Here is a 25,043-nt window from a genome sequence, read left to right as displayed (position 1 = left end):
TGAGAGGAGAATGACTGCCCACAATGGGGAGTGAAGGGCGGGCGGGAGGATGGTGAGAGGGGGTACAGACATCCTTGCGTGGAGGAAGATCTCTAAGCAAAGAAAGATCTGGACCTCAAAAAACGGTGGGAAACACATAGATAATCTTCGAAGGTAACCCAAGGAAATGGCAGTGAGGAGGTACTAAGGTTGAGTCCCCTAATGGTTGAGCGCATGGGAGCTGGAGCTAGGCTGCCTGGGCTCAAATCCTGGCTCTGACGCTACCTGTGTGACATTGGGCAAGTTACTCAATCTCTCTGTGCCTCGGTTTCCCCAGTTATAAGATGGGAATGGTACTACTGATACCTATTATAGTGAGGATTAAATGTAAATATTTAGGACACGTGATAAGAGCCCCCCAAGGTGTTAGCTGTTTATTATAGGGTGAGTCTGAGACATTCTCTTAAGGATCAGGTGCAGTTCAGAGTAAGATGGAAGCCTTAGCAAGGGCGAGAGATTTTCTCATTTGAAAGTGAAAAAGAAGAGACTTAGATCAATAAGAGAAAACTAGTAATACCAAGCTGGGGAAAGAAGGGAGGGAGACAAAAGCATTAGTGGAAAATAGAGGCATCTTCAAAACCTAACAGAAGGGAAGGCTACACCCATGTTTCTTGAGCCAAATGATCAGCTTGAAACCAGAGTGAGAGAAGACAGGCCAGGGGAGGATGGAGGAAAGGGGATTCATGATTTCTCGTGGAAGTGTGGTGAGAGGAAAGAAGTGAAGCGACTTAACAGAGGTGCTTTCGAGCTTCCATTTTTGCTGCCAAGTTATTTAAGCACTGGTCTTGGCCAGGGGGTTGGCTGACTTAATCAGATAGTTTCTACTTAAAAGATGGTCTTCGTTTTTGTCTGTGGCCTCATACTCCTCTTTTGAAACACACACACTCGAGATTGAATAAATTCCGGTCAGAAAGTCAAGTGGTAGCAGCTTGGGGGGCCACGTGGCAGTGGGCGCAGCTCTGGGGTGGGCCCTTGGGGGGGGCTCCTTGGCGTGTGTTCTTGTTTTGGAAAAGCATTTCACCTCCTGTGCTAGGAAGGCCTGTGAAGGTGAAAGCGCCTGTTCAGAAACTCTCTCGATGTTCACATGAGCCAGGAAGCGAGGAATCCGATGCATGGGTACAGCGTACATGCCCTGGGCCCTTAGAGGCCGGATGTGGGGACTTGCGAATTGAAGAGCTTGGAAACCAGCTCCAAATCAGGACTGGAAGTATCTGGCAAAGTCGCTGCCCCTTTAGAAATTCTGGGAGGACCGCGGTCAACTCTCTTCTGGGGGCAAGCAGGGCAGGAGTGTCTGGCCCTTCCTGCGGGCATGTCCCCCACTCCACTCCTCCAGGGGGGTCTTTGTCTGCCCATTCATCCTCGGCAGAGAGGACGCCCCTTGTTCTGTCCATGATAAACAGAACAGACCATGGCGCTGGGAGGCCCTAGGGAGATTCAGTTGGGGGTCCCTTCACTTACTAGCCGTCGTGCATGGGCAAGCCACCTTACCTCTCTAAGTCGACCCCTCCCTGTCCAAATGGGGGTTGTGTGAGGATTCTGTGACAATACCTGCAAACTGCTTCATAAAATAGAGGTTGCTATTCAAATGGTAGTGTTGTCTTAAACACAGTCTCACCATTATCTAATACATCCAGACATCATTATAGAAACACCAAGCTCCCAGTACAGGGAGATCCCCCCAGTGGATCCAGTGCAGCCAAGTGGGAACCAGCTCCGCACCCGTGACCGTCTGAGGGCGTGGTCCCCTCCAAGGATGCCCTTGACGGACTGCTCAGACAGTTTCTCTTGCCGGCCTGGCTGCTGATCTGGCTCTAGGCTTTCTGGAAGCCAGCTGAGTGCTCACGGCACCATCTCCAAAGATGCCAGGGATGCTTAGCTGCCCTTAGGGTGGCGATTACCAGGCTGAGCAAACCACCCAAACTTGTGGCCCCTTGGCCCTGAGCCTGGTCTGGTATTAATAGAAAGTAGGGATTGGGATGAGACTTAGAGGTTGGTCGAGATCCCTCACTCCAGCCCCTGTGCCTCCCCACGGTGCCTGTCCCACCACCTGCTTCTCCAGCTGATGGATGGACCTGCACACCTGGGCCCCATCAGGCCTCCCTTCCCACCGGGTTAAAGTGCTGAGGTTGCCTCCCAAATGGTCTCCTCGAGGAGCTTTCTCCCCTCCACTCCATCCTGCACATGCAGCCAGAGATACTCTCCCCTGACCTGCTTCATACGGGACCAGCCACATTCTGGAATTTTCTTTCACTCTTGCTCTCTTTGCAGTCCACACTCTGACCTCCCCATTCTGACCTAGCCATTCCCTGAAAAGATGCTCCTCCCCTGAGCCATTCTGCCTTTTATCTGGATTTTCACTGCACACGTACTTCCCTTCCCCATATCCCCTTAAGCAAAGCAAAATCCCTGCTCATCCTTCAAGTCCTAACTCATTTGCTGCTGCTTCTGGGAAGCCGTTCCCATGTCCCTCGCTCCTCTGTTATAGGTGTCTTCATGCAGGTGTCTCTACAATGTTGCGCCCGCTGGAGGGCAGGGGCCTTCCATCTCCGCATCTCCCCTCCCCAGCACACAGCACTGTAGGGGCTCACAACTTATTTTGAGATTTGCAGTGAATTCAGTGGGGCATGAGCCAGTTGGAGATGGTTCAGGGTGCCGTGGCCCTTCCCGCAAGAATGGGATGTCAGGGTGGCCCTGAGGTCATGTTCCAAGCACAGGTGACATCTTGCAGGCTGTGACATGACACAGCCCAGGCTGGGGGTTTCATACCATCCCCACACAAATACCCCCATGTAGCAGCAGTATCACAGGACATTAATAAAATCAATTATTGGATAAAAATCACTGGTTTCCAGTGCTTCATTTTGTGCTATTAGCAGGAGAATGCTGTTTCAAAAGGAGATAACAGAGAGGGAGAGCGAAAGGGAAAGATCAATTATCAGATAAGATGCAGTGGTGCCTGAGATGAATGTGTATGTGGGCGAGCGGCCCCCCTTACCTGCCAAATGTGGGCCGAGCGCTTGCACTGCTGTCAGCAGCACCTGCCCTGGGCCTTCCTGTTTAGATGCCCTGAGTGCAGAAGAGCATCCTAGTCAATGATGGGATGGGCGGTACCCGGGCAGCTTCAGATACTTGCACAGCGAGGAGGGTCAGTAACACATGAATGAACATCTCACCCTCAATGCCAGCCCCAGGGCTCCAGCCCTTGTGGTCCAGGTCGGAGCCTGGTCAATAGGTTCTTCGTGGCACAGGACCCTTTTGGCTTTGATGCACCTGAAAGGTCTGAGCTTTGTTGATACAGACCGGCTCTCCCCTAGCGGGGTCAGCAGTAGTACCCACTGGGCAGTGGCTATCAAGGGAAGCATCCACTGTGCTGAGGCCCTGAAGCCCATACCTCCTGCTGGCTGTGTGGAGTCTCTGTTGGCTGCAGAGCTGGGGTGGGCAGAGCAGAGGCGGCAGCCTGGGCTCGGGGCAGGAGCCGTCGCCTCCCTGTGTGAATCCCCTCACCTCCTCTGCACTGGAGGGTCCAGGAGACAGAGCTCTGCTTTGGGCTCTGCCACCAGCCACCCGGGCGACCTCAGACAAGCCAGTAACCTTTCTGAAGGCTTGTCTTCCCTACTCTTCAGAGGGTCTTGGGGAGGGTGAAACGGTATCGTGAATGCAGAAACCGCCTTATACATTCTAAAGCACTGTCTTCTCTCGTGGTGAGGGTTATTACTTGCTCCCCCGTGGACGCTCCTTAAAAATAAGCCCAGATTCCTGGGTTGGAGGAAGAAAGGGACACGCAGGCATCCGTCTGGTGGGCAGCACACCATTATAGATGGATTGCTTACTTCTCATCGCCACCTTCCTTTGGCAGAGGAAGGAATGACAGTCACTGTGTACCACCTGCTATGCGCCAGCCACTGTGCCAGCACTTTTCACCGAGTGTCTCAAATTACCCTGGAGAAGTGGCCCCTGGGGTTAGTATTGTAGAATCCAGGTCCCAGCCCTGCAGCATCCTAATTGTGAGATCTGGAGCCAGCTACCTGGGCTATAGAGCCTGCTTCCTTGTCCGTGCAGTGGGAATACGAACGACCTCCATCTCCTAAAACTGCTCTGAGAACTACACGAGATAATGAGAGTGTAGGTCCTAGCACAGTGCCTGGTATGTGAGCACAGCACTCGTTAAATGGTAGCTGTCATTGTCATCGTCATTCTGTTGTTATTATTATCGCTCATGGTTTTATTAACGTCCTACCTCTGCCCCTATCTTTGAGCTAAACCTCGCCAGCACAAGCCTGGTCTTGGCGGCTGGGCACTGACAGCCAGAGGGGGGCTGAGGGGACCGGGAGCCGTCCTCACAGACTTCCTGTTCATGTCACACAGATTCCGGATGCTGACTGGGATGACCTATGGGACCAGTTTGATGAGCGGCGGTACCTGAATGCCAAGAAGTGGCGCGTCGGTGATGACCCCTATAAGCTGTATGCTTTCAACCAGCGGGAGAGCGAGCGGATTGCCAGCAGCCGGGTGGTCCCAGACACTCGCCTTTTCAGGTACTTTTCCCGACCCCTCCCCACAGTCACGTCAGGTCCACAGCAGGCCAGCTTTGTGCAGCGCCCAGTGCCAGGAATCGGGGCAGGGAAACCGTTTGTTGCCAGGTGGACACGAGGGGCTCTGTGATGTTGCAGTTTGCCCCGTCTGTGCTTCTTGCTGCCGTGAGCCGTCCCAAAGCACCCCGTGGAGAGGGAGGAGGCCTCCACCTGCACCCTGCCGCCCTCACCCGGGGCTCACCCTAGGCCTACCCGCCAGGAAGTCACGGAACACTCAACACCCTACAGCCAGAACCTTTCTCCCCTGGCAGATTCCCATGGCCTGGCCTGGCTTTCACACTGGGGGAGGGCAGGCCTCTGGGCAGTCAGGCTGGTGGTCTCTGCTGTCGCTGGGAGGTCCCCCTGGCTTCTCTTCTCACGTGCCAAGATGTCCGGCCGTCAGAGGTCCTACAGCCTGACCTCTTGGCACGTGAGAAGAGAAGCCAGAGGGGCCTCTACACTTGCCATTGGGTCCGCTGTCTGCTTCGGAGCAGCCCTTTCACACAGCCTCTGTCCTGCTATCCCCTTGGTCAGGCCCCCTTCAGATGGGTTGCAGAGATCAGGCCTGGGGCAATGTGGAAAGCTTTGTTTCCCAGCAAAAAGAGGCTTTGTGAAGGCGCTTCGCCTCTCAAGCCTTCCTAGAGTCAGCCAGCCCTTTGCTTCCTGGGGAGGCCTGAGGAAGCAGGTCAGTCTCACCCAGTGCCTCCCCTCCTGACCTCCAAGCTGGGAGGCCCAGCTGTGCCAAAGACCCATGAGGGCGTGTTTCCTGTCTGCTGCGGGAAATTGACTTGGCACCCAAGGTAGCAGACCGGCAGGCTTGGGGTAGAGGGGCTTGAAGGCAACGTCAAATGAGAGACTGTAGGCTTGCTGTTAGCTTCTTAGCTTTCTGTGTCTGTTTGGGCCTCTGGGTACCGAATTGTGGACACTGGGGTTTAGAAGCAGGACAGTAAAAATTCTCATGACAAACGAGGCTGGTCGATCAGGTGGTACGTAAGTTGGCGGTATGGGAAGGCTGGTGGACTCAGTCTTCCCGACTAGGCTGCACAACTCAGAACCTTGACTTATACAGTTTATTTCCGTGGAGGGGTTTGACCAGTCCTGGTTAATCACCATCACGCCTAAGAGGAGCCGGAGTCCTGGTTTCCCCCATGAATAAAGCCAGGGGACTGAACTGGATGAGATCTATGCCTTCTCACTCTGAGAGTCTGTGAACTCAACCCTCCCCTCGAGGTACCCAGGACATGCTTCCTTAGCAGTGGGGCCTGGCAGTCCCCTTTACCCAGGACACTCGCTGCTGCTTGCCTGAAAGCTTCAAGTCAGAGTCTTGTACTATTCCTATTAAAATTCCCCAGCACTTACCCTGGTCCTTGGACATAATAGAATTTTATTTAAATATTAGATTATTTTATTTCACGGGGCGGAGAGTATGTATAGGAGAACAGGGAAGAGAGAGCAGGCAGAAGGCTGAGAAGCTCCACTGGGTCTCCAGCATCCAGATGCTGAGGCCCTGTAGAGGGACACAGGGGCACCTCCTCACCAGGAAAGGGGCTGGTGTATCTGGGTGACAGCTGTCGGAACTGCCTCTGAATGCTCCCACCTGCAGGGAGGAGGCGTCGGGGAATTCACTGGGCAGGCAGATTTGCGGGGATACCTGACCAGGACTAAAATCTGCGTTCACCCTGTTTTATGATCTGAGAGGCAGAAATGAAAGCATTTTACAGGGATGGACATAGTGGTAGTTGTGGGTGAAGAACTCATCCTGTCCCCAAGGATCTGAGTTCCCCAGGTCCAGTTCCAGGCTCCCTACCTGACCCAGTGTGTTTCTTCCGTGAAGTAAGTGTGATCTTCTGGGATTGCAGCAAGAAGGGAAGAGAAGATTTAGACAGAATGCAGACACCCTTTGGAAGACAACGAGGCAAAGTGTATCAGCCACATGTCTGCCTCGGGACAGTGACCTTGCTCTGTGGGAGCTCGGATTGTGTTACTCAGAGCAGTTCAGATTTATGGATCCTAATCTGAAAGAGCAGGAAGGGGAGACGACAGGGCATTGGGAATGAGGGCAAGCACATGGGACCAGGCAGCCATGGCACGTGGTCCCGCCTGCTGTGCGCAAAACCCTAAGCAAGCCCTGACAGAAGCCGCCCACTGATCAGCTCTCTGCAGGCTGAGTTTGGTACGGGACTGACCCTGTGCCTGTATCACCCTCGTGGTGATGGGAGTTCCGGAGACTGCAAAGCCCAATGTTCTCCTCTCAAGTGGGCCCCCACTGAGTGGTGACTTTCTGTCTCCAGGACCTCCCATTTCCAACCCTTACCTCCCAGGGAGTCCGTGTCCTTGAGGTTGAAGTCACCAGCTAAGTCCCTTCATCCTTCTGTGATTCTGGCCTCTCTGCTGTATCCTGTCTTCATCCTCTTCCAACCCTGGGGCTTGCCTGCTTGGGCCCATTCTCGGGCCCTGCCTGTCCCAGCTCTGACCAGCTGTGGCTGCTGGTGACCTGCGTCCACCTGACCAGGGATTCTCAGTGGTGACTGACATTTGGGGCTGGGTAACTGTATGTAAGGGGGGGGCTGTCCTGTACTTTAGATGTTTAGCAGCATCTCTGGCCTCTACCCACGAGATGCCAGTAGCACCTCCCCGAGTTGTGACAACCAAATATGTCTCCAGACGTTGCCAAACGTTCCCTGGGAGCGAAACTGCAATGAGAACACCTGCCATAAAGCCAGCCCTGCTTGTTACCTGAGTTCTCAAGAATGAAACATAAATATGCCTTCTCAGCCCCAGCAACAGGATGAGGCCATATCTTCCCCCTAAGTCAGAGTCAAGCAGAAGGCAGTACAGCCCAGGGGTTAATGATATAGAGTCTGGGATCAGATCACCCTGTTTCCTGGATTGCCTGTGCTGCTGACTAGCTGAGCAAACTCATCATTACCTGGCTTCCCTGGTCCACACTTTCCTCTTTTGAAAAGTAGGGATAAAAATAACAATGATACCTATCTAATGCGCTTTTCATAAGGATCAAATAATCTATATGTAAAGTTACTTACATACTCCTTAGCAAGTAGTAAAAAAAAATTTTCATTGTTGTTATTGTTGCACGGTAATAATATGGGCAGGTTGGCACTGCAGGGCCAGGAATGGAAGGGAAGTGTCGGGGCGGGGGGGGTCTCCTGAGAAAACTGAAGATACTCAGGCAAGAGAGGCAACCAAACGCCGAGTGTCAGGAAGGAGCATTAGGGAGATCACTTAAGCTGTCAGGAGGGGTGGGGGTCAGGGAGGAACAGAGGAGGGCCTCAAGGGTGAGTTCAAAGCTGGAGAAATGGGCGTGGAGTGTTGGTCACGAGTGGGGGTCCCAGCTGTTCTCAATCCAGCATCTCATAAGAACCACTTGGGGAACTTAAGAAAGGCTGATACCCAGCCTCCAACCAGCTGAAGTGTCTCTTTTCTGAGTTCCCCAAGTGATTCTAGGGAGCAGCCAGGGTTGAGAAACGCCGTTCCAGGTACGTGTTTCTCAAACTTAAATCACTTGAGGTTCTCGTCAAACTGATCCAGCAGGTCTGGGGTGGGGCCTGAGAGTCTGCATTCCTATCAAGCCCCCAGGTTCTGCCGATGGACGGTCCATTGATCACACTTCGAATAGCAAAGGCTTAGAACGATGGTTCTCAAAGTGTGGTTTCCCAGACCAGGAGACGAACAACACCGGCATCACCTGGAGACTTAGAACTGCAGTTTCTAAGCTTCCCCCCAGAACTGCTGAGTGAGGCACTCTGGGGTGGAGCCTGGCAATCTGTCTCAACAAGCACCACCAGTGATTTTGATGCCTGCTCAAATTTGCGAACCACAGAGCATCAGCTGGCACCGCGGCTTCCTTTTGTGGGTCAGATGAAGTCCATGGGTGGGTTGGTCCAGCTGAAAGGCCCAGGGTTGGAGTAGAAAGTAGGCCCTGGTATAAAGATGCCTTCCTGCCTACAGGCTGCAGCCCTGTCCCTCTGTCCAGGTGATGGGGCTCTGTCTCAGGCCCTGTAGAGACCTCTGGCTTCTCTGCCCCTTCCTCTTCTCAGTTTCTTCAACCACAGGGTGTATATGCTGCCATCCTCTTGGCAATTGGCATCACCTTTACCAAGAAGCTCCTACTGTGGCCATTGGCCCACCCTGGACTCCTGGTTCCTTTGTGGGACCCGACCCCATGGACACGGCTTCCCTCTCCCTGTCCATGTTCCCATGATGCCTTGCAGCTAAGGTTCTACTAGTTAGGACACCAGTTGCCCTCTAGGGGGGAGAAATCTTTGATGTGCGATAGGAATTCAATAAATGTTAGTTGAGCAAATGAAAGGGAGAGTGAGCCTGGAAAGACAACTGATAACTCTTTTCCTATCTGCCTGATGGGTAAATAGGACAAGAGGAGCTAGAGGAAGCCCCCTTCTCCGTATCCTCCCATCCTCATGGGCTTCAGATAAGGGACCAGGAGAAGAACCTCTGTTAAAGGAAAAAGGCCTTTTTCCCTTAAAGAGTTCTCATTACTGAGAAGAGAAGAGTGAAGAAACAGCATGTGAGAGGGGTCTGAGCTTATTAAATTTGCTTCAGATTTTCCTACCACAGTAATTGCATTGTGATTTATAGGATGCGTTTGAGCAACGCCTGAAACAGAGCTGTTAGCTGAGCATCAGAGCAGGCACTGCTGAGAGAGCGTGCACTGGGCAGAATGGCTTAGGAATCCAAAGGTACCCAGGTGGGGTGAGGAGGGGAGAAAGGAGGAAGGCTGTGGAGGTTTTCACCAACCACCCACTGTGCTGATTGAAAAGCGAGTGCATTGGTGGCGTGGAACGCTGACAAACAAGTCATGGCGGGGTGTCACGTGATAGAAGAAGCCCCAGAGGGGCCAGGGGCTTGATCCCCTGTGTGAAACGGGATAGAGTCACCATCTTTCTCTTGGTCCTTTACCCCGTGGAGTCCACGGTATTTTGTGGGAGGCAGCAAGGTTTACCTGGAGCCTGGGATGACTGAAGTGAGGAGTAGCAGATAAGACTGGGGGGCAGGCTTTGAACTCTCCATTCCAGGGTTTATGGGGGCCGTGGGGCCCATGGGGTCAGCAGTGAGGAGAGTTTAGAAATGAGTTCCTACAGTTTCCAGTGGGTCTACTCATTCACCCTTCAGGGTCAACAGCCTTCCCCTGCCCGCCCTACCCCTTATGTAACATTTGACATTTTCACAATCTTGAGATGGAAACCTGCTGTCTTGGGGCTTCAGACATGTCTTTGCTACAGCTTGGTCTCCCCACCCCTGATTCAGGCCCAGTGAGAGCAGTGGGGACAAGGTGACCAGCAATGGCCTTCTGCCCATCCCTGCCCTGTCTCGGCTTGTTTTCTCATCTGTAGTTGGACTAGATAACCTCAAAGCTTTCGCATTCCCTGAATGCCACACAATTGTAGACGGGTTCATTCTTCCGTGGTTGGCCTTCTCTTCCTGATGTAAACATACGTTCCGCTCTCCCAGCCGCCTCGGCCTCGTGTGAATACAACACGGGGTGCTTCAGGGGCTTCCCAGGTGGCGCAGTGGCTGAGAGTCCGCCTGCTGATGCAGGGGACACGGGTTCGTGCCCCGGTCCGGGAAGATCCCACATGCCGCGGAGCGGCTGGGCCCGTGAGCCATGGCCGCTGAGCCTGCACATCCGGAGCCTGTGCTCCGCAACAGGAGAGGCCACAACAGTGAGAGGCCCGCGTACCGCAAAAAAAAAAGACTCTGTCAACACGGGGTGCTTCATCGGGGCATCCTAGTCCCGCATTTTCCCCCTAAGGCCCGTTGTTCTGTTAACTCGGATGAGAGCCTTCATTTCCAGGGCACTACCTAAGTCCTGTGGGGCCGCAAGGATGAATGGATGTGGCTGCCTGTGTTGGGGGCTGGAGGTGGGGTACCATAAATATTTCAGTGTGAGGAAGAGACAGCGTCTAGCTGGGGTGAGGCTGAGCACATTTCCCAGGGGGGTTCTGCTGTTTATCAAGCATTGTCTGGTCCAACAAACAGTCCTCATTTTCCAGTCCTGCCGCCCCCACCCGTCACCACATTCTGGTGACAACAGCTGGATTTGCTGTCATCCAAGTAGCACATAAAACGTCTGGCAGACAGGAAGCCATGAAGTGGAGGCACACCCCTCGTGAAGGGGGGAAATAATTTTGATGAGGCACGTGTATACTTTCGCTGTTGCCTAGCGATGCTTATTATGGGGTCGCTTTGATTGCAGGGGAGCAGGTGGCAGGGTGGATGCGCCCGTGAGCTGAGAGCTGAGAGGAGTGAGAGCTGGGAAGCCTCATTAGGTCACCTCCCCCGGCCATGCTGGGTTTGACTGTTCCCCTCGGCGGCATATCCTCCTGGGTTCTGTCCAGTGCGGTGCTAAATCATTCCAACAGTGGGATGCCCATCGCTTGCCTGGAGGGAAAATTCCACACTTCGATACATCTCACCGGGAAGACGTTTTTCCTTTGCTTCTTTTCATCCTGGGAAACGAAGGGGCCGTGGCCCAGTCTAGGATTGCATTTATCCTTCCTTGAATTTACTCAGTTGGAGTGGCTGCCGAAGATCATCATCGTTTCTATCCTTGTCCTCGTCACTTAGCAGTAATAGGGTCAGGATCTTTGTGGCTGGAATGGCTAAGCGTAACAAATGTTCATATTCCCTCAGAGTCAAGGCAGTTCCACTAGCTCAGCATAGACTTGGTGATTCCAGATCAAGGTGGAGGGGAGGGGAGGGGAAACCCATCGCAGACAGTTAGCTTTGCAAACAAGCTCTCCCATCTGCTGCATTCCGGTCTCTGTGCGCCATTTTTCAATACAGGAGTTTGCAAGCCCGTTGACAGTGGTCCTGAGAGTGCTTCACTCCAGAGCATCTGAGAGTTTCAGGGAGCTTTGGAAGGGAATAGCGGGAAGAGTTTCCCAACAGCCTGGAATCTCTCAGCGGGAGAACTGTGTCTGCTGCCCTGGGTACCCCTGATTGCAGGACCACTTACAGGCCCTGGGAAGGGGTTCTCTCCAGGGTGCGGAGGAAGAAAGACCACAAAGGCTGAGAGAGCAGGGCGTCTCTGGGCCAGGATTCCTTCCACTCAGGTCCCCTGTTCCTTGTGTGCTGCCCCTGCAGGTCCCTCCCTCAACCCCCGGCCTGCGCTATGAGATTCGGACAGATTTCCCAAAAGGGCAACTCTTCAGCCTTTGAAAGGGGGCCAGTCAAGAAAAGCTACTGATGAGAACTCATCTGGACAAACCGCCTTAGCTAATGTTTTCTCACACCTTGTTTCCTAGTTAATTCCCACCAACTTGACTTCCCACCACTGTGCATCTCACTCATTCCCTCATTTCCCCATTCATCCACTCAGCACATTTACTGAACACTAACCGCATGCCGAGCTCCGTGCTAGGAACCGGTCTCCGCTCCCAGGAGCTCATGGTCTAGTGGGAGAAGTGCACAGCAACGGGTTCCTGATGCTCAAATGTGGATTGCCCTGAAGCCATGTCCTTATTTCTGGAGTTAAGGCACAGCCTTCCCGCCCTTAATTTCCAAGCGCCCATTTCCTGCCCTGTCTCTGGTTGGGTGTAGCTATTTCTGTCTTGACCATGGAACAGAACACAGGAGTTAGGAGCTTTCCCATAGGAAAAAGACAAAATAGCATTAGGCTGGCATAAGGAGGAGAAGGAGTTTACACGTGAATGGGAAGCAGAGGTTTTTTGAAGGAGGCAGCATCTGGACCGCAAGAACTAGGGGAGACAGGTAGGATTTTTGCAGGTGGGAGGCATTCCAAGTTGAGGGAACAGTGTACCAAAGGCAAGGAGATGGAAGAGCCACAGTGTTTTGTGGGAGTCAGTCCAGTTTCCTTGGAGGGTGGGATAATGGAGGGGATGAGTGGGGGAGGATAATTCTGGAAGGGATACTTCGGGTCATATTGGGGCAAAGCCTTGGATTTGGGGTGAGGACCTTACAGTTAATTCAGTAAACACTGGAATGCTTTCACTTTCACACTTGACCTGGCCCCTCATCAGAGCAACCCTGAGAGGTGCCCTAGACAGCACATCTTGGGGCAGCACCATATTTTGGGAGCTCCTGCCTGGAGGAGGGGACCAAGCCCAGCCTGAACCTGGAGCCGGCCCAAGGCGGTGGAGCGTAATGTGGGATCTTGGCTCTGAGGCTCTGGCATCCTCAGGGTGGGAGTGTTGTGTCTTACACCTGGGAGTTTACTCAGAGGTGAGGTGGGAGAGATGAGAAACCAGAACTGGTCCGGCAGGAAAAGGAGCTGGTAGGGACCTGGAAAAGGGGGTTTGTTCTTGACCCCCAAACTAACTGCTGGCCTTCAGGATTGAGTACCAGTACTGGCTGCGGAGATTTGGGCAGAACAGCAAGACTAGCAGATTAACCACATACCTAGGTATGGAAATCCAGGCTCAGATAGGTTAAGGGACTTTTCCAAGGTTGCACAGCTAGTCAATGCTTGGGTAAAACTCAAAATCAAGCTTTTAGATTCTAGGTGAGCGTGTGTATGTGTGTGTGTGTGTGTGTGTGTGTGTGTGTGTGTGTGTGTGTATACATATACACACATATATATAATTCCGTCACAAACATAAAACCCCTATTATGGCCAGGTTCACTGAGTGAGTGAGTGTGTGTGTGTGTGTGTGTGTGTGTGTGTGTGTGTTTGACTTGTGCTTGTAGGAACAAGCAGAAGAGATGATGCATGAGGATTCTGGGCTTCAGATAAGATAGTTTGATATTTTTATTTTAGTTTTGCTTAGAGACACAGAAGTAACATATTTCAGTTGGTTAATGGAGTCAGTAGTTTCTTCTGGTGTTCTGTCACTGAGGCCAAATTCTAATGGGCAGGTACCCCACGAAGAATGCTGTGTGGCTTTGAAAGGTACTAAATGGCCTTGCTTCTGGGGGCAGATTTCCCTTCCTCCTCCTTGGGTTTGTCCCCTTTATTACATGATGCCTGAGGAAAGAGGCAATGGAAAGAGATGTAGAAAGAGATGGAGAGGTATATTCAGTGCCCAGAATAGGAAACTGGTTTGGAATTAATATTTGCCATGAAAAAAAAACAGCCCCCAATACTTATTACTTATACATACTGCATAATTAGGCTGTTAGGGACGTATCAGTAAATGAGCAGTCCTGACGCTTGCTCTCATGGAACTGAGATTCCCCAAGTGAGCAAATCCCCCACTGGATGATTGGGAACTACCTTAGTGCCCCTACAGGCCACCAGTCCCTCCTCACCTGTGGGCCACTCCCCGTGGGAACAATGTTCCCTTACTCTGGCCTTGAAACTAAGTCCTGGTGCCCAGGGCCAGTAACACCAAGGGGAAGGTGGTATCATTTCTCTCTCCTCTAAATTATCCTTTTCTTAAAAATTTGGTTTGGGGTGTGTACTTTTAAAGGTCAGAGGCAGAAGGCTGAGGGGACCTCGGATTCATGCTCTGTGTTCTGGGGTGTTCTCTCTAGCACTATGAAGGGCACCAGGATGGTTGGAGTTCTGAGAAGGGGACAAGGCACTGATGAGTTTGCTACGTATTTCATTACAGTCCTTGCCTATTTCATGGGCTGTATTTTGAATCCTTCCAGTTCCGTGGCTTTTGAAATATTCCTGCAAGACCAAAATATACCCACGGATGAGGATCTCTCTTTGTCTTAAGTAAACTTTCTATCAAAGTATCACATACATATAGGAAAGTTCACACTTTGTACATGTACAGCTTGATGAACTTTTCCTAAGAGAAGTTACCCACGTTCCTATATCAAGCACCTCGGTCAGGGACAAGACCCTCAGTTTGCCAGAAGCCACCTTTGTTCCCCACTCTGCTCCCCACCATAAGTAACACTGTCTAGACTTCAAATGCCATAGACTAGCATTGCTTGTTCTTGAGCTGTTTATAAAGAGAATTACACAGTGTGTACTTTGTGTGTCTGCCTTCCCTCAAAGGTATGTGTATGTTTAATCCACTTGGAGTTTATTTTGGTATAGGGTGTTAGGGAGTGTTCTAATTTCATTCTTTCACATGTAGCTGTCCAGGTTTTCCAGCACCCCTTATTGAAGAGGCTGTCTTTTCTCCATTAGAGGAAAACATAGGAAAAACACTCTTTGACATAAACCACAGCAAGATCTTTTTTGACCCACCTCCTAGAGTAATGGAAATAAAAACAAAAATAAACCAATGGGACTTAATTAAACTTAAAAGCTTTTGCACAGCAAAGGAAACCACAAACAAGACGAAAAGACAACCCTCAGCATGGGAGAAAATATTTGCAAATGAAACGACAGACAAGGGATTAATCTCCAAAATATACAAACAGCTCATGGAGCTCAATAGCAAAAAAAATAAACAGTCCAGTTAAAAAATGGGCAGAAGACCTAGGAGGACATACAGATGGCCAAGAGGCACGTGAAAAGATGCTCAGCATCACTAATTATTAGAGAAATGCGAATCAAAACTACAATGAGGTATCACTCACGCTGGTCAGAATAGCCATTATTAAAAAATCTAGAAACAATAAATGCTGGGAAGGGTGTGGTGAAAGGGAACCCTCCTGCACTGTTGGTAGGAATGTAAATTGATACAGCCACTATGGAGAACAGTATGGAGCTTCCTTAAAAAACTAAAAATAGACCTACCATAGGACCCAGCAATCCCACTACTGGGCGTATACCCTGAGAAAACCGTAATTCAAAAAGAGTCATGTACCACAATGTTCATTGCAGCTCTATTTACAATAGCCAGGACATGGAAGCAACCTAAGTGTCCATCAACAGATGAATGGATAAAGAAGATGTGGCACATATATACAATGGAATATTACTCAGCCATAAAAAGAAATGAAATTGAGTTATTTGTAGTGAGGTGGATGGACCTAGAGTCTGTCATACAGAGTGAAGTAAGTCAGAAAGAGAAAAAAAATACCATATGCTAACGTGTATATATGGAATCTTAAGAAAAAAAAAAAAAAGGTACTGATGAACCTAGTTGCAGGGCAGGAATAAAGAGGTAGACATAGAGGGGCTTCCCTGGTGGCGCAGTGGTTGAGAATCTGCCTGCTAATGCAGGGGACACGGGTTCGAGCCCTGGTCTGGGAGGATCCCACATGCCACGGAGCGACTGGGCCCGTGAGCCACAACTACTGAGCCTGCACCTCTGGAGCCTGTGCTCCGCAACAAGAGAGGCCGCGATAATGAGAGGCCCATGCACAGTGATGAAGAGTGGCCCCCGCTTGCCACAACTGGAGAAAGCCCTCGCACAGAAATGAAGACCCAACACAGCAAAAATAAATAAAATTAATAAACTCCTACCCCCAACATTTAAAAAAAAAAAAAAAGAGGTAGACATAGAGAATAGACTTGAGGACTTGGGGTGGAAGGGGAAAGCTGGGGCAAAGTGAGAGTAGCATCGACATACATACACTACTGAATGTAAAATGGTTGGTAGGAAGCAGCAGCATAGCACAGGGAGCTCAGCTCGGTGCTTTACGATGACCTAGAGGGGTGGGATAGGGAGGATGGGAGGGAGGCTCAAGAGGGAGGGGATATGGGGACATGTGTATGTATATGGCTGGTTCGCTTTGTTGTGCAACAGAAACTAACAGTATTGTGAAGCAATTATACTCCAATAAAAATCTATTAAAAAAAATAAGTGTGTGAAATCCAGCCACATTTTGCAAGACAGTTTGTTCATTCTCATTGCTGTATAGTATTCCTTTGGAGGAATATATTACAATTTGTATATCTGTTCCACTTTTAATGCTCATTTGGGGTTTTTCCAGTGTGAGTTTCTTCTGAATAGAGCTCCTATGAGTAACCTTGTATTTGTCTTCTGGCGAACAGGCGTATGCGTTTCTGTAGGGTGTATCCCTGGCAGCTTTTTTGTTGTTGTTGTTGTTGCGGTACGCGGGCCTCTCACTGTTGTGGCCTCTCCCGTTGCGGAGCACAGGCTCCGGACGCGCAGGCTCAGCAGCCATGGCTCACGGGTCCACCCGCTGCACGGCACGTGGGATCTTCCCGGACCGGGGCACAAACCCGTGTCCCCTGCATCGGCAGGCGGGCTCCCAACCACTGCGCCACCAGGGAAGCCCACCCCTGGCAGCTTTTTAAGATTTTGTCAAACATCTAAGGACGCGGTTAGACCGTTTCCACCCCCACCAGCAGGGTGAGAGTTCCGGTGGCCCCATGTCTTTGTTGGCCGTCGCTCGCTATAATCAGTCTCTTTCATTTTAGCCTTTCCAGAGGCTGAGTAGGGCTGTCTCACTGTGGTTTTCTCCACGAATCAGTGAAGTGGAACGCCTTTTCCTAAGTGTATCGGCCACTTGAATCCTTGATCAAGAGTCTTGCCCCTTCCCTGTTCATCTTTCTGTGCTCTTTGCCCAAGAACCAAGCATGAAGCCTGGCTTTGAGTCTGTCCTCAATTATCTCCTCCTCTTCTGATTAGTTCCTGGCATTTTGTCCCACATCTTGGCAGCATGATAAAATGAGAGGGGAAGAGCTGAATGGAGCATGAGAAGATCTGGGTCCTAAGATGCTCCCCAGCTCTTCCGCTCTCTGGGTGACATTTCTTCACCTTTATGAAGAGAGAAGTAGCTCAGAGATTGTTATTAAGGTCACTTCTAGCTCTGCTGCTGGTGGAAAATACTCTGCCAGTAAGAATGTGCAGGAAGTGACTTAGGGACTGACTCAGATTGGAGTCTATTTCCAGACGCAGGGTTCCTTCTAGCTCAGCAGCAATGGCCCGCCCCCAAGACGCCGGTTTAATCGTTCTGCTCACGCACTCCCCTTCCCGACAGGACTCGAGGGCCCCGCAGAACCAGTGGAGCTGTCCTTTTTTATTGCTGCCGCGGCCGTTTCCTTGTATGGTTCCCCTGCCCCCTCATGCCTTCCCCTCAGTGGAGGTCACCAGACTCCCTCCCAGCTGGAGATCCAAATGTAAGCTGATGTGACACAATCTTTGCACTTATCCGAAGGTCTCAGGATCTATTAAACACGACGACAACAAAACCATCTACCCCTGGAATTGACACGTGGGCGGCAGCTTGGCTGCAAACTGGTGACCTGCCCACGTTTTTCAGTCTAGTACAGGGAGTTGGGACATACGGACTTTTCCCTTTAAAGCCCAGGATGCTGTCGTGTTCGGTTACCATTATCCCCCAACCCCTAGTGCACTTGGCGTGGTGTGACGCCCCTAACACCAGAGAGAAACAGGGCTGGTAGCCCTGGCTTGACGAGGCCCAAGGAGTCTCAAGGCACCTTTGGCAATTCCTGAGTGAAAGGCTGAACCTTGTGGTAAGTGCCTAGAATGAGAATAATCACACCTTATATTTACGGGAGACTTTCCAAAGCACTCTCACATCCCTTACCCGTGATGTCCTCAGTAGCCCTATGGGTGAAGGGGCCATTGTCATTTCACAGCAGAGGAAACAGAGGCCCAGGCAAGGCAGCTGGTTGGCTAAGTGGCAGAGTAGGTCTTCTCGCCATGTGAGCCCTGAGAGAAGTCATCTCTGCCACTTACCAGCTGGTCCTTGGGCAAGTTACTCAACTCCCGGGCCTCAGTTTCCTCATCTTTAAAATGGGAATAATAACGGTACCCAGGATTGCTGTGAGGGTGAGCAGATCCATAATCCATGCTGAGCCCAGTCTTTAACCCCTAGTAAGCCCTCGGTGACTGTTTGTTAGCTGTGGTCGTGAGCAGTCCAGCATTAGCCCTCAGGCCCTGGGGACTTTTCACCGCTCTGCAGCTGTGGGTAAAAGCAGGTCCAAGAGGCGGGCAGGGAGGGTGACCCAAACCAGGACAAAGGGGTGATGTGAGTAAGCTTGGAGAGGTCCTGGCCTGGTGCCTTGTCCCACACCTCTGAGTTGGCGTGCGCTCCAAGAGCAAGGCGGGCAGGGGTGGAAGTTGTGCAGAGACCATCCTGCCTCATCCTTGGCTCTCAGCACCGAACACTTCACGTGCCTGAATGTCAGACTTACTTTGGAAACTAGAACACAAAATAAGCCATGAGGCAACTGCAGTGCCGCGTCTGGTGAAATTTGCATTTTTCAGATACCGGGGATAGATGCCAAGGCCAGCAGAGGGAGTGATTTAAGGGCTGGGGTCCAGGAAGTACAAAATGTGTTTGACAAGAGATGAAAAGAGCAGAGAGGAGATGACAGCTGTGGGTGGGAGAAGCTGTGGGAAGGAAGCTGCCCATGCAGCTGTGGTGACAGACAGTGGGTTGCAGCGACGTGAGCCCCGGGGACCAAGGACAGCGGGAAAACTCACTGAATGTGTGACGTGACAGAAGAAGGGCTCTGCTGGGGGACCCGGGGAGTCACGTGGCAGCCGGGCTTCCATCTGGACTGACAAGTGGCACGATCAGCAAAGGCCCCTTGTGGGGTCCTTAGTGTCCTGGATGTAGGAAGAGGAGCCACTTACATTGGACTGAAGCATATCGTATCTGACAGCTCTCACGTCTGCCCTCACCTCACCCTCCCAGTGACCCTGCAGCCAGACCACGCATCGTTATCTCTGTCCCCTGTTTTCCTACTTCTCCCTGTCACTCCTTGATACATCATATAGACACATCATTTTTTCCTTACTCCAGGCCGTGCCGAGCCAGCCTGTCGAGACATCAAGTACCCAGTCTGCTCTCATGTCTCCATCCCAGGGCAAGCCCACTCTTCACCCTGTGACCCAAACCAGACCCTCGGCGTCCCCTCCTCTCTCACCCTCACTTTGTTGGGTCTGCCTCCTCCTACATAGCTCCTGGTCCCTGCCCTTGCTCCCTGCTGACAGCTCTCCCCTCTGCCTGGGTGACCGCAGCAGCCCTCAGCCGCCCTCCCACTGGGCTCTGGCCCGCCACCGGTCCACCCTCCACACCTCCTCCATGGAGAGCATCCCAAATGCCGATGCATCGCTCCCCATCCAAACCCTGCAGAGCTGCCAGCCCACCGCAGCCAAGCCAGGCTTGCAGCTGCCTGACTGTGCACAAGGGTTCATTCATGCCTTCTCACCTTCGCTGCTCTCTCCCCTTTCAGGAATGCGGGGTCCCCACTCCAGGAAGACATTTTGCCCCCTCAGGCTAAGTAGGGCAGCGCCTCCTACTCGCTCACCTCTGAGCAGCACCCGTTACCCCGAGTTTCAAGCTTTCCCTCTCCCCTCCTTGAGCCACAGGGGCAGGGATGCTGACTTCCATTTGCACCTCCCTCCAGAGCTCCACACAGTGCCTGGCACTCAGACGCTTCATCAGTATCAGCAGATGACTGATGGATTCAAAGAGCACCCCACTGGATTCATTCTCAGACAATCTACTGAAAACATCAGGGTTTGCAAGTGCAGGCGTGGGAATGAATCCTCAGAACAGAGGGAGAAGAATCACGGGAAATTTAAAACGACCTTCACTCAACAAAGAATTCTCTGTGTTACCACATAAAATCAGCCAACATTTATTGATCAAACTAGTCCCCTGACACGTGGTAGGCACCTTACATATGTTCTCTCAGTTAAGCCTCATGACAACTTTGCTGTGATCCTGGGTTTAGAGGTGAGGAAAGTGACTGCAGTCGGTTGAGTAACTGGCCCACGGGAACATTAAACAGGAGAAACATGGCCGCTGCCCACGGAGAAGATAGCACAGCCATGCAGGAGGGGCAGGGAGTCCAGGGAGCCCATGAGAAGTGCAATGGAGGGGCTGACCTGGGCTAAGCATTGCACAAAAGTTACACTGAGGCAGCCCTGGAAAGGACGGTGGCTGGATGGGGAGGGGTGTGGAGGTCGTGGCTCAGGCATGGCCAAGGAGGCATGGGCTGGTTAGCAGGGCTAGAAGGTTCAGGCAAGAGAACCGTGGGGCAGAGCTGAAGGGTTAACACGATGGTGGGGGACTTGGGATGTGGCCAAGGTTTAGCTTAGGTAACTACGGAAGGTAGGGAGAGTTACGTGTGTGAAGCAGGGTGTTAGGAAGATTAATGTGGAAGGTGGGGGGAGGAATGAGATGAGGAGTAGTCAGAAGGCCATTGTAGTCCCACAGATCAAGGGGGTGGGCCAGGCTTGGGCAGATGGAAGTGAGAGTAAAAAGAGGGGATGGAGGCAGAATTTGGTACAGGACTGACTCGGGGATGGGCCGAGAGTCTAGAAGGGTACAGGCGGGCATGGGAGGTCTTCCACAGGGGCCCACCGTTATGAGTCCCCTAGAGCAGAAGAGACATTGGATGCTTGGCCCTCAACCAGACCATTCTGGCGCTCAGTGTGCTGGGTCTGACCACATGCCTGGAGTCACTAGGCTACAGGTCTTATCTCAGCTGCTTCAGTTTGAGGAACATTTCCCCCTTCAGGTAAAGGAAGGGAATGACTCTTCTCTGATCCTTTAGCTGCAAAGTCTGAGAAGTATCAGGACACAGTTCAGGGAAGATCAAGGGGAGACATCCTTCCTTAGCAGGCGAGGGACACCCAGACTTGTGATTTTCCATCTTTCCAGAACCTTCCAGCGTGCAGACTTCAAGAGCAAAAACAGAGAGAAAGGTCAACATGAAACAGAGTTTTGCAAACGAGTGTGTTGACTGACCATCAAGGGTCATTCTAGTGGAGTGTGAGAGCTGAGTTGGGAACCAGACCGTCTGGTGTGACATCGAGACTCTGCTGCTTAGTGACTGTGACCTCACGGTCGTCTCCACGACGAGCGAGGAGGTCTCAGTGCACCTACCTCAGGGAATGATTGTGCAGATTTATAGCTCTTGGAAGAATACCTGAGACATAGGGTTCAATAAATGTTATCTATTATTACTATTGTGTAATGTGATTCAAGCAGGACTAAAATAAGACTTGGAGGAGCCCTAGTCTCAGACGCTGAGGAATCTTTTTCAGGAAACATTTCAAAAATAAGCCTTGGCCCACCTCCACACTTCCTGGTCCTGGCTAGACTCTGCATTTGCCTTTTGAGAACATTCTCCCCTGCACACACACATGCACACACACGGGCACACACACGGGCACACAGCTGCCATCAGGGTAGTGCTTGGTACCAACTAACCCAGGTCCTGGCAGCATCCCAAGAGAAGCCTCTTTGCAGCTTCCTGAGAGCAGCTGATCTTTCTGGAGAAAAGGCGCTGCTACTTCCCTGTGGTTTCCACCAAACCTCAGTGTTCCACTCACTTCAAAGGGGCTGAGTTGTCTGGAAAAACACAGTGGTGCAGAACGGAGCCATGGTCATTTCTAGGAGGTCTAAATGTGGCCAGAGGCGTCTGCATTCGCCAGGTTAGTTGTGCGTTCCGAGCCCAGATTGCGCGTGGCGGCTTGGACAACAGAAGTGCGTGAGGAGATACACTGGGGCTAGAGACTGGAAAAATCATACCACGTCATAGCATCAGCAGCACCAAGAACAGAGCTGGAGCTGCTGCTTCCAGAGCAAAGCGTGGAGATGTCTTGTCTTCTGCGTTTAGTATCCGTGCCGTCTGTGGAGGGTGGACATAGGTGCATCATAATTTAGTGGGACAAACCCTTGAACTGTACTTTCAGATGCCATTTGGTGAATTAGTGCAGATCTGATCTGTGGAGTTGGGGAAAAGGGGAGATGCTGAGGGAGATTTTCTTAAAGTTTAATTTTATGATTTATAACGCTTTTAATGATTCTGAGGTTGTGGCCTTTTTGATTGTTTAAACACCCTTTTATGAAATAACAATGATGCTAGATGATGAGAGTTTTAAAATATAATTTTGCTGCAAAAGAAAATGTTGCAAACCTCGTAATCTTCTCTATATTTTTTTAAAATTTTATTTTACTCATATGAAAGAACCCAATATCTAGAAACTATTGTCTGACACTAATGTTGAAATTTTAAATTAGATTATATATAAGCTAGGTTCAGTAATGACCTAGGACAACGATGTCTAATAGAAATAGATGTAAGCCATGCATGTAATTTAAATTTTTCTAATAGTCACATTTTAAAAAGTAAAATTTTTTTAAAGACTTTTTTTATGTGGACCATTTTTTAAAGTCTTTATTGAATTTGTTACCATATTGCTTCTGTTTTTATGGCTTTTTTGGTTTTCTGACCACGAGGTATGTGGAATACTAGCTCCCCAACCAGGGATCGAACCCATACCCCCTGCATTGGAAGGTGAAGTCTTAACCACTGGATCTCCAGAGAAGTCCCTAAAAATTAAAATTTTTTAAGTGAAATCAGTTTTAATAATATGTATTATTTGACCCAATACACCCCAAATTATCATTTTGACATAAAATGAGGTAAAAAAATTACTGATGAGGTAGCTTGCGTTTTTTATCAGTCTGAAATCTTGTGTGTATTTCACACTTCCAGCATATCTCTATTCTGATACATCTCAAATGCTCAGAAGCCACAGGTGGCTCGTGGCTACCATATGGACAGCACAGGTCTGGGAGAAAAGGGCATCTGAGTCATAGTCTGGCAGTCCTATCAGCTAGGATTCAGTCTCTCCCCTCCCACGTGAGGAAGCATTGTTCATCGCTGGGACTTCAGTGAACAAGGGGAACATCCCAGCTTTTTAAACATAGCTGAGTTTTCAGTGCAACAGAGAATACATCAGACCTGTCCACAGGCACCAGATGACTGTCCCAGAAGTTCTCCCAGGACAGCCTGAGCCCAAGTCTCCCCATTCTCCCCACATGGTACCATTCTCAGTTTGGGTGACTTGTTTGGACTCCTCTGTGTGACTGACCTTGGCACGTCACTCAGCTTACAGCTCTGCAGCTTCCATGCGCTGGTGCCACCTGTCACTTGGCAAGGGACGTTTTCTCCTCTGGCTTTGCCCCCATGGAAGCCTCACCTGCTTCCTCCCCCATTCACTTATCCACTCATTATTCAGATGTTTATCGTACCTATACTATGTTTAGTCGCTGTGCCAGGGACTGAGGTTATAACTACGAATAAGTCCTGGCCTTCATTGCAGCTAAGAGTCAGCAGAAGAGATGGAGAGTTCCCAATGCTTGGTAATAAACCACAGTGATGGGGCGAGTGCAGGGTCCTAGGGGAGTGCAGTAGAAAAGACTTGGAGATCAAGAAATGCTTCCGAGGGGAAGTACCTTCCAAGCCAGGATTAGAAGAGGAAAAAATAGCCAGGCCTTGGAAGAGAGGAGAATGCCTTTCAGACACGTGGGAGGGAGGGCAGCGCCTGCTGAGGTCCAGAGGGGAAAGAGCAGGTGAGGCAGAACGTGGCTGGAAGTTGGAGGATGTGAAGAGAGGAGTCACAGGTGAAGCCGGATCACCGAGGATGGTAAGCGGTGATTAGGGGGTTCAACTTTATTTTGTGAGCAGTTGGGCAGTGTTGAAACATGTTAAAAATTTGCAGTTTGGAATGATCATTCTAGCTGCAGCATGCAGGAGAGATTGGAAGGGGATAAAGCCAGCTAGGAAGCGGCTGCAGTAATCCAGCAAAGACATGATGGGAATAGAGAGAAACAGCCAGATTGAGAGATACGTAAGAAGGATTGATAGGACTAGGTTTAGGGAGGCTGGTGTCAGGGACGGAGAGGCAGGATTCGAGAATACCTCTTGGGTTTGGGCACATGGTAGACGGTGAGCTGGGGAACACGGAAGGGTCGGCAGGCTTGGGCGAGGTATGAGAGGCAGAGGGTGGCTGAAGAGGTCGTCTCGTGGGGACATCCAAGAGAAGATGCTCATCAGATTAAGGTTAGGGTTGGGATCGTCAGCAAACAGATGGGAAATTGAAGGCTTGGAAACAAGTAAAATAATCTAGAGGGAAGGAAGATTGAGGAGAGAATGGCTTAGGAGAGAATTTTCGAAGGGAGCACCAGAATTTCAGAGGAGGGAAAGAAAAGGAAAACCAAGAAACAGCCTAAGAAGAGGAGAACCATGCTAGGGTGATTCTGCCAAAGCCAACGGCAAAGATCCAAACATTGAGTGAGATGTATGACCCTCAATATTAACTACTACGGAGATGACAAGCAAGGAGAAGACTGAAAATTTTCCATTAGATTTAGCAACATAGAGAAGTAATGGGGACCTTGGTGGGAATATTTTGAGGGCGTAAAAGGGCACTGGAAAGCAGAGGTGGCCAGCAACCCTATGTGGACTGGGGCCTGGGGCTTCTCTAAACCGTCTGACAGGGCCCCCCAAGCCTGAGTGCTTTAAGGAAGTAGCAAGTTCAATAGCCAGGAACCAGGAGATCTTAGCTTGGCCACTGCCAAGCAGGGTGAACGTGGCAGGTCCATTTGCTTACTGTTCTGGGCCTCAGTTTGCACATCTTTAAAAAAGGAGGGAGCTGGAAGCAATGCTTTTAAAACCTGTGTGTTACAAAATTCGGTTTTTGGTAGGATGTTAAGTGGTAGGCTTGATACAATATATATATCCTGTGAATATGTGAGTTCCCATGATATGTGAAGGATTTTAGGGCAGGGTTTGAGGTCAAAGCTTGGTAAACAGGATGCTAGCGCAAGTCTCAGAACCTT

The 25,043-nt window shown here is 50.7% G+C and overlaps 1 protein-coding gene across 2 annotated transcripts in view; it reads left to right on the top strand.

Moving 5' to 3' along the window:
• GALNT14 (polypeptide N-acetylgalactosaminyltransferase 14) overlaps positions 1–25,043 on the top strand; it is a gene marked incomplete at its 5' end in the record, with an annotated part of 224,201 nt that overhangs the window by 128,268 nt on the left and 70,890 nt on the right. For both annotated transcript variants that reach the window (XM_082852068.1, XM_082852067.1), the window contains one exon: positions 4,405–4,574. In XM_082852068.1, coding sequence (XP_082708194.1) covers positions 4,405–4,574 — 170 coding nt within the window. The remainder of the gene's footprint in view (positions 1–4,404; positions 4,575–25,043) is intronic.

The sequence above is a fragment of the Leucopleurus acutus genome (genome assembly GCF_964270905.1).
Source record: "Leucopleurus acutus genome assembly, chromosome: 12".
In the NCBI taxonomy this organism is placed as follows: Eukaryota; Metazoa; Chordata; class Mammalia; order Artiodactyla; family Delphinidae; genus Leucopleurus; species Leucopleurus acutus.
The sequence above is the reverse complement of the archived record's forward strand: the minus strand, read 5'-3'. Positions and strand labels throughout refer to the sequence as shown.